Source organism: Perca fluviatilis, chromosome 13 (assembly GCF_010015445.1).
Source record: "Perca fluviatilis chromosome 13, GENO_Pfluv_1.0, whole genome shotgun sequence".
Taxonomy (NCBI): Eukaryota; Metazoa; Chordata; class Actinopteri; order Perciformes; family Percidae; genus Perca; species Perca fluviatilis.
The window spans coordinates 11,176,151-11,185,933 of NC_053124.1; the positions used below are offsets into that span (position 1 = coordinate 11,176,151).

General features: G+C 39.2%; 2 protein-coding genes across 3 annotated transcripts; one reads left to right on the top strand and one right to left on the bottom strand.

The window, feature by feature from the left end:
• Positions 1–940: 940 nt before the first annotated feature.
• LOC120571728 lies at positions 941–4,929 on the bottom strand. Of its 2 annotated transcripts, none has more exons than XM_039820802.1 (6): positions 4,831–4,912; positions 4,064–4,110; positions 2,274–2,338; positions 1,795–2,183; positions 1,559–1,688; positions 941–1,368 (listed from the first exon to the last, which is right to left on the bottom strand). In XM_039820802.1, exons 2-6 carry the CDS (start codon positions 4,087–4,089, stop codon positions 1,355–1,357), a joined length of 624 nt encoding a protein of 207 aa, XP_039676736.1. In that variant the 5' UTR covers positions 4,090–4,110; positions 4,831–4,912; the 3' UTR covers positions 941–1,354. The 2 variants fall into 2 exon arrangements, with proteins under 2 accessions (XP_039676736.1, XP_039676735.1); XM_039820801.1 differs by having other exon boundaries at positions 942–1,368; positions 4,064–4,105; positions 4,829–4,929.
• A 482-nt stretch (positions 4,930–5,411) lies between these two features.
• On the top strand, positions 5,412–9,524 carry rpl14 (ribosomal protein L14). The gene is made up of 6 exons (XM_039820803.1): positions 5,412–5,551; positions 6,161–6,262; positions 6,358–6,452; positions 7,032–7,131; positions 8,816–8,869; positions 9,429–9,524. The coding sequence occupies exons 1-6, from the start codon at positions 5,549–5,551 to the stop codon at positions 9,486–9,488; spliced, it is 414 nt and encodes a 137-aa protein (XP_039676737.1). The 5' UTR covers positions 5,412–5,548; the 3' UTR covers positions 9,489–9,524.
• The last annotated feature ends 259 nt before the right edge of the window (positions 9,525–9,783 follow it).

The window sequence follows — 9,783 nt, forward strand, 5'->3', positions numbered from 1 at the left end:
TCGACAGCTCTGATCACATGAATTCCACGACCACACAAAAGTAGGGATTTCAGTTCCCAGAGGTTAACAGTGATGTCAGTTTCATTTTAAAGTTTATTATCCCATTTTATTGTACTCATCAATATTTCATATTCAATCGTTTCCCCTTTTTAAGATCCTTGTGGGTTGTAGAATTGTCGTATAAAACCTTCAAGCTCTTTCTGCCGGTTCTCCTCTGGGTACGTCTCAGATGATGGGGCTGCTTGCTTTCTAACTTCTTCAACATTTCTAAGCAAGTTGCTCACACTTTCAGCTTCTGCACAGCTGCCATAGGGAAATTCCTGATGTTCATTTGTTGTCAAACGAAACAAATTCTCACATGATCGAAAAAGGGGGCTTTTCTCTTTTTTCAACGCCTGGCACCTGACTAGTGTCAGTGTCATGTGCCCTTTGACGGTACCGGGGACAATCAAGAATTATTAACAGAGTCAGGGTTTATTTTTAACATAAGCAAAAGGTTCTCAAAAGCTGGAGGAAGATGGGACTTGAAGGTTGTGCCAAACAAGCGAAAGTAATATAACAAAATACTACGTAATGCATAGGGCTGTGTATTGGTAGGAATCTGGCGATACAATATGTATCACGATACATGGTTCACGATTCAATATACTGCAATATATTTCGATACTGTGCGCAAGGCGATATATTAGGATTTAATTTAAGTATAATTTTAGAAAAAATAATATTTAAAAGAAGACATGATGTGCATAAATGTCAAAGAAATTTACTTTTAGGTAAACAATTCAGTACACAGAAAATCAAACTGCCAGTTTGGGATTGTGGTTCTTAGTGAGCAAATGTTTATATGCTAAAGTATATATATATGTATAGTTCAGCCATAGCTACGATGTTAGCTTCTAGTAAAAAGTCAGGCACTGTTAGGCAAGGACACTAGTGGTGCGTCTCAGCATAGCCATCTAGCGGTAGGGGGTTTAAATACAACGTAAACTAAAAAATAAAATCGAAATTGCGTTTTTGAAAATCAATATAGTATTGCTAAATAAAATATTGCGATACTCTACCCTAACACATTGGATTGAGATCTGGTGCCTGTGAAGGCCGTAGCATAACATAACTCACATCATTTTCAAAATTAAAACCTTTGACTTTGACCCCTTATTGCATGCATTAAATAAACTGCATTCAACACTAATTCATTCAGGTTTTACCTTCAACCCGTCATCAGCCTGTATGATTTATCATCGATCGTGCTTAGACTGAATACCACCGAGTCATTATTTGATTAAAACAGATACACTAGATTAGGCTGTTATTAAAAGAACCACAGAACAAATTATATAGTGACCAAAAAGCATCAGCTGCAGACTTCTAAGAGGGGACAGGAAGTGAGAGAGAGAGAGAGAGAGAGAGAGAGAGAGAGAGAGAGAGAGAGAGAGAGAGAGAGATGGGGAGAGAAATTAGACAGCATATTAGATTGCTAAAGAAATAAATGAGTGTGACACAGAAATTAAAAGTGTGACCTTAATCTTCACCCTGCAGAAAAGACTAAGAGACCAACCTGTGGTGTGTTGGGTGGATTTGAGATTCTTCAGGAGTTCAGACTTTTTTGACATCACCAGTTGATGATGCTCTTCGTCCAGCTTCTTCCCCACAGTACCCTTCCTCACCTCTGCCCAGTCCTCCTCGGTCTACACACAACAGACATTATCAGACATGTTATCAGTGCTCACAATCATCAGGGTCAACAACTACATAGCCTTCTTTGTTCCCACAAGTGTAACTGTAACTGCTCACCATATCTTTGAAGGCCTCTCCTTTGTAATAGCTCTTCGATGCTGGATACTCTATTCCCACGTGAAGTACCTGACCCAGACTTGAAGCCACCAAATGCAGCTCCTCTTCCTCTCCATCGTAGGCATACACCTGTGCGTCCTCGCAGCAGATCATCAGAACAAGCTCGTCACACGGGCACGAAGTTCCCTCTACTACACCTATAACCTCCATTGTTACTTTCTCAGGAAGGTAGAATTTTCCCCACCCGTTGACCTCGTCATTTTTCCAACTGTACATGGTGTCTTCCAGATCTCTTATCGTCAATTTGGCACCACTTGGATTGATTAAGGATACCGTCTTGTGTCTATACTCGGACACAAAGTCTGACGCCCATTTTAGGGGGTCTGCACCTGCAACACATACCGGACAGGATTAAAAATGGAGAATATTTATCATAGCAAAGTTTTATGATGTGTGAGGCAGTGATGTGTGTAGTCTACCTCTTCTTCTTCTCTCTTCTCTGCTGATTCGCTCAAGCATAGACAACTGTAGATCGCCTGCTGGCCTGAAAGGTAGAAAAGTCAATCAATCAACATTTATTTGTATAGCCCTTTACAGCAACCAGCAGGTATCCAAAGTGCTTTACATCAATGACCAAGAATAAAAAAATAACATACAGATCAAATCTGAAAACAATACATAAAAGCAGGAGGAAGAAAGGAAAATGTCACAGCACTAACCCTAACCCATTATGTATTAAAGTGCCCATACTATGAAAAAAAATAAATGGATGCATACAAACTTGGAAAAAAAACACATCCATGCTGTTTTGAGTGAGATACGGGTTTCTGAATGTGTCCTGCCTTCAGTCTCCGAGTGAGCTGTTCAAAATCTGCAGGGCTTTCTACGTCACTAGCCAAACGAAGGGGCTAACCGTAGCATGCTAGCTCATTCTCAATGGCCAAACACTGCTACAACACACACTAGTTCACCATAATCTACAAAAGAACTACTTACATGTCCCTGTTCTGCAGGAATTCCACGCAAAGTAAAGAAGTACGCCCTCGTTTAGAAGAAGTCTCCCGGCTAATCCTGCCTTGTACCTGACCAAAGTTGTTTAAACAGCTAGCTAGCTGATATGATCCTTACCTAGCTACTGCGCATGTGCGACTGCCAACAAAGATGTTACAGCAGTGAGATGTCTCACTCTGTAGCTAAAACAGAGACCTGAACACACAGGGTGAAAAGAGGAGCTGCAGCAATGTGCAGTACAACAAATATATGGTGTTTTTTGAAAATTAAACTATGTAAACCTATTCTGGTACAACCTCAAAATACAAGTATGAACCTGAAAATGAGCATAATATGGGCACTTTAAATCCATTCTAAATAAATACGTTTTGAGGTTAGATTTAAAAATAAGCTACGTCTGTAATAGTGTGAATGTCAGGAAACCTGTTCCAAAGTCTCGGGGCAGCAAAAGCGCAATCACCCCACGGTTTGTGCCTCGAGTGAGTTTACAACAACAGAGCTGAAAGAAGAGCTGATATTGCCTCAGTACAAGGATACCACCACCGACATCAGATAGTCTGACGCAGTTAAAAACTTTATATCTAAAACTCATCTTTTCACTCCAAATTTGTTATTTATTCATATGGTGACTCAGCACTCCTGTACCTTAACATTAACTTTCCAGTGAGTCGGTCTCAGTCAATGCACAGCACTTTTTGCCAGAGTAAATTACATTTCACATCACAAGAAATCTCCTTAACTTTCTGAAAATCACAGCACCACACTTTCCGTTTGTATGACTCTGTCTCTCTTACTCTCTCTTTTTTTTTTAGCGATGTTCCTCTTCACTGAATCCATCGGCCATCTTGTTAGCTTATCTGTCTATTATTCTCTCCCCTTCCTGCCTCCTGTCTGTACTCATCCATAAATCTCTGATTCTGGTATCCATCCTCCAGGAGACACAACCAACGTTTGCTCCATCTTCAGTCACTGTTTTTACATCATATGCATATGGTGTCCTTGAATGAGTTTCCACCCCTGTGTGGAAGTGTATTCTGTGGGATTTCAAACTATATAAATAAAGCTGACTTATTTAAGCAGCACAAACAAACTTTCATCCACCTCCACTGTAGTGGGATTCCTGCTCAAGTTTGATAGCATATATATATATACACACAAACATTTTTTTTCAACAAAGGCAATACAATTATTAAGACTTGTCTTCCTTATGTCATTCATTGCTCTTTTAAACCTCCCAGAACAGAAAACAGGTTCTTACATGGGGATCACTGAACTATCCGCCATTCTGGCTCTCTGTCACCTAGAAAACAAAATTAGTTTTGTTAAAAGTAGTGGTAGAAAAATAAACCCTTACTCAAGAACTTATCGTAGGCCTACTAATACTACAATGGAATAATAGCACCGATTCTTTTTATGTTATTGACAAAAGACATAACACTTAAAACAGTAATTTATTTTTATAAACGCAAAATATTTGCAAAATATACGAACTTACACGCAAAATATTTGCGCAAATAAATGATTAGTATTTGTAAAATAATATATTTCTGGATTTCCGTAGCCTTATCCCATTTTTTATGTTTTCACAAATGAAATAAAAGTTGTATGAATCAGAATAGGAATATCTCGTGATAAACAAAAATAACATTATTATTATTATATTAGCCTTATATGATCATCATTATAAAATATAGCCTACGCGGTGCGTTTTACGCGTAATGCTGCGTCACAAGGAATCAGCAGAAACATATTTGCCCTTGCATTTCTTCTTTGATCTTTCATCACAAACCTGAAACTATAACAATTAATCAAAATCAAATTTTAGAATGTTAAATTTAAAAACAATGTTTAGCTAAACTACGCAAAAGGCACAACAGTATCAGACTAGCCCTTGTTTTCCATAATCAACGTTATTGTTGCAAACTGTTTTAATCGCAATAGCCTACTTAGCACTGAAATAGATATATCGAAAGCGTGAGAACAATCCACATCAAACAAACTCAAATAAGAGTAGGCTAGTTACCTTAGGGAGTCGACTGAAACCTTTGCTCTCCTCACGGAAATATGACAACAACGGCAACGTTCACTGCCTACTCCTGTGCTGCATTCAAGTGCGCATCAAATGTTGCACATGTACCAACGCAAGTATTAAGTTGGCCCTCAAATTCCCTTGGACAGGAACTATGGGCAGTACCGGGGTATATTAGAGGAGCTCTGTCGTACCGATAATTTTCGGTATGTTTTTCCCTTTACAAAATCAGCATTATAGAGATAAGCTACATGCAAAGATTGATGAGTAAAAGGAAGAAGTCATACGTCCCCCACTTCACTAATTTAAATGCAAAGACTAAATATCACTCTCCATTTCCAAAACAAAACTTTTGTGTAAATCGTGGCTTTCTTCGTTGTGAATTACAACCACCACTTAAACTGTTTATGTGTTGGGATGATTCTACTACTAGAATAATATCGATATTTCATATTGTCTGTGAAGGCAACGACTAATGTGACGCAGACGTCTTGACCTGGCTGCCCAGTGCATATTTTACAATTTTGCGTCATATTAAGCTTACTTTGTCGAACGCTTTCGAATATATGGTAATTTTAACAATGAGTAGCTTTATTAGGATGCCCATGTAACAATATAAAACCAAGACTGACTGCGCATGCGTAGTGTATAAGCGGAAGCCGTATGTGCGCCAGGCGGAAACGGTAACGTCCTTTCTGCTCCCGGACTGCCATCATGGTGAGTTCGCCGTGAGAGTTTTAGCATTTCAATGTCGAATTTCTTGTTATATATGTCATTGTTCTGGAACAACAAAGAGTCATGTGTATTTCTAACACACTCATACGTATATTTGTTGAGTGTTTGATATGGGCATGCAGGTTTATTTTAAGTTTTAACGCTTTGTAAGATGTCGGCTACTGCCCGCACTACAACGTGGTCCATCAGGCTAAGAAGGCCGAGAACTGCTCGGTTAAGCGAACACATTTCACTTGTTTTGTCCGCAGAACAAAGGTTTTTATCCTGCGCTTACGACGTTTTTCAATTTAAAAACGTGTTACACATTCTGCTCATTATAGTCCCACGGCACACACGTAGCAGAAACATTAGCTAGTCGAATGTTATAAGCTGCTGCTGTACAGTGCAATGCTACAATGCTTTAAGTCGGGTAAAATTAACGTAGTTCCTCAGCCTCCACATTTACCTGTTGGGTTGTCGCAGGAATTGTTTCTTGTGTGTATATTATATTTAGTTGGCTAAAACTGTACTGTACCAAACTGTCCACGTACAAGACAGCCACCTTTGCAATGTTAGGCCTTTCTGATGTGCAGCTCTTTGGTGTCTTCTCAGGTGTTTAAACGCTTCGTTGAGATCGGCCGTGTTGCCTACATCTCTTTCGGACCCCATGCTGGCAAGCTGGTGGCCATCGTAGATGTCATCGACCAAAATAGGGTGAGCGTTCTTTAGGACAGTGGATTGATCAGTGTTTTTGGCCTCACCTTTCGCCTTGTTGATCTAAATTGTTTCACATGCTCTGTGCTTTTTAGGCTCTTGTTGATGGTCCCTGCACAGGCGTGAAGAGGCAATCCATGCCCTTCAAGTGCATGCAGCTTACAGACTACGTCATCAAAGTCCCTCACAGGTAAACGGAAACACTGGTCAGATTCTTAATAGTAAAATGAGTGTGGAAGATTTGATTGCAATCATCATTCTAGTCAAAATGAACATACTTAAGGATGTATACTGCTTGATTGCAAATATGTTTGTTTTACTCAAACATTTAGTGCTTTTACGAAGTGAAACATGCATATTGCAGTAAAGAGTTTATATATTTTTTTATTTTATTTTTTAATAAAGACAACCACCAATGATGTACTTACCCAGTTCTACCAGACTACATATGTTAATCTGTTTTAAAACATACATATTTTTTTGAAATTTTCTGTCATTAATAAGGTCAACCCAGCTTACCAAAATTAAAAGTACAGTCACAGCATTTCACAGGGTGGTCTATCATTGTAGTCAAGTAAATATTTGTGTCCATGCTGTACTGCAAATATGCACATAAGTGCATCCAGTGTGACCACCTGGAATTCAATATGTCTTGTATTAACTGTCATCACATCACCTTACACATGGCCAACTTTGAAGGGCCTTATAAAGCCAACATTTAATGATGATGCCTCTAGAATGAGTACTGACTGTATGTAATGGTTTACAGTGCCCGCCAGAAGTTTGTGAGGAGAGCCTGGGAAAAGGCTGAAGTCAATCAGAAGTGGGCACAAAGCAGCTGGGCCAAGAAGATCGAAGCAAGACAGAAGGTAAAGGCTATGTTTCAGTTTCTGGGGAGATTAGAATGTTTGATAAATACAGTATTTCCTTCAGGATTGTTTTTAGCAGTGGGGGCAGGTCCCACCCCCCCCCCTCCGAAACAGGAACTGACACTTTGCTGCAACACAAACAAATATATTTATTCACCTCTGTTCAAACACACAATGAGGCATATTTTCAGTTGTGATTGAACTGTATTTTTTGAGTTACTATATAGGCCAACTTTGATCTTGACGTATAGGCTAAGCATTCTGTAGCAATTAACAATAAACCTGCTATTGATTACATTATCTTAATGCAGTGTAACTACTTCAGCATGTAAATAATGCACCTAAAATACAAATGTTCTGACATGCACTCTAACAATGCAGCTCTATTTCTGATACCGTGGGGTGCAGAAATGTTGCCGTGGGGGGCCGCCACGGTCAAATCAACATAGAGGAAACACTGGGGAATATATTTCTGTTAAGAGGTGTTAACATTTTTTAAATCCATATTTGGTTTTACTGTTTGAATTTGGATGTGAATGCAGTTAAACTATTAGTTTGTAAACTGGAGGTACAATTTACATACCATCCATGACTCTTAAAGCCTAGGAATTTGCTAATGGGTAAATGAAGACATGGACTCCCATCTCACCTGAGGCAGTTGTCTGAGCAGCTGGGTGGTATTCAGGATATGAAGATGTTTTGATGGTGTGCCGGTTAAGACAATCCAAAACCTGACCGGTGCAGTGGTGGCTAGTGCCTAATGGGTTCATTTCATTGCCACGTCAACCAACATGCAATACTGCACATGCTGCTCATGCATCAAGACAAAATGCCATGTGTACCAATATGGTAAACGATCGACTGCAGGGCACCCTCCAGTAGATTTATTCCAGTAGTTGGTCTACAATCTTCATCCAGCTTGTCTACATCACCTTAGTGCTTCTTTATTTACCATTAGGGCTGTGCTCGATTGAAGAAATTCTTAGTCGACTAACGCTCATTCAATTGTATCGACTAATCAATTAGTTGATTTATTCGACAGATCTGTAAATCTGAGTTTCTTCGCAAGGAGTCATGCAAAAGCGCCACTTTAATTCTTGTGTTTACCAGAGATGTGCTCGTACGTTTCTTGGAAATAAGTTATTCAGCATGAAAAAAAGCATAAAACATAGAAAAGAAATCTAAGTTGACTAAGACCAAAACGACAGATTAGTCGACTAATCGACTAAGAAGGAGCGGCCCTATTTACCATAAATGTTTGTGTGATAGATCACTGTTAACGACTGAGCCGGACAGATCCGGATGTTGTCTTGTTTGTGATCATTAAGATAGTAACTGGTGGTGTAAACGTATGATCCATCCTGTGTGAAATACAGTCTGCCTTTCTTCTGAAGGTAAAGGTTGTATTTCATAAATCGGTTTCTATTCATTATTGATGGGGCAGAACTTGTATTGAGGAGACAGCTCACATCCCCCTAAACAGCTGTAGGAAACTCTGGATTGTTAAACACACTTTTACCACTTTTTACCATTGGAAGGGTGTTGAATGTAAATGAAGCACAGCTACTGTTCACTCCACCAATGAACATGTCCATCCTTCCTAAAACTGAATTCTGGTGCGCTAAGGCGATTCTTCAGAAAACAGGTTGTATCCCTGACCTTTTCTTTTTGGTAATCTTTGCAGAGGGCCCAAATGTCTGACTTTGACCGCTACAAGGTGATGAAGGCCAAGAGGATGGTAAGTGCAACAGTCAACACAAATCAAATGACCACATTTAGGCAGAGTTGATTCATGCAAGACCAGTGGGCCAGCAAAACATGTTTTAATCCTGGATGTTGAGTACAAACAAAGGAGGGGAAAACGTGATTTTGATTTTGAGCACACATGTCACAACTGTCCTTTGTATATTTCTAGGCCTTCATTCATTCATTCCTTATTGATGATGTTCATATAATTTGTATTACTTAAAGTTTTCCACTTGTATGAGATGGGTGAGCATATTTGGTTTAGTGAGGCCAGCTCTCAAATATACCCTGACTATTGTCCACCTTGCTGTGTGATGCTGGCCTTGTTGTACTGCTGTTGGATACAGCTCCGTCAAATGTAATCCGTGTCAGCCTTTTCATAAATGGCTGACTAAACTAAAATGAATGATGGGTCAGATTGATTTAATTGTGCCAGTGCCTTAACAATAATAATGCCACTTCAGTTTTAAGTGTCAATTAGTTTAAAGTGTAGCAATCCTACAGCAGTGAAGTATTTTTAATTAATGCACTCATAATTTCTGTCTCTGCAGAGGAATAAGATCATCAAGCATGAGGTGAAGAAGCTCCAGAAGGAGGCAGCAAAGAAGTGAACAGTTCTCACAAAATAAATCGCCTGTTCAATTGTTCATCCGTGTCTTCTCTTCTTTGCCCACTTGCGTAAACATGCAAGGGCTCAGTTAGAGATGTTTTCGTTTATTATGAGTAAACTATGGGCTGGTCAATTTCAACTTCCGACGCGTTTACATTTTATGGAAACATACAATTTACCATAACGTGTAGGGTGCTGAAGAATATACTCTTGAACTGAATACATGATGCAATTTGCACTAAAGATTTTCTGACTGTATTTTGTGGCACATTTTGTCAGTTAACACTATAGTACAA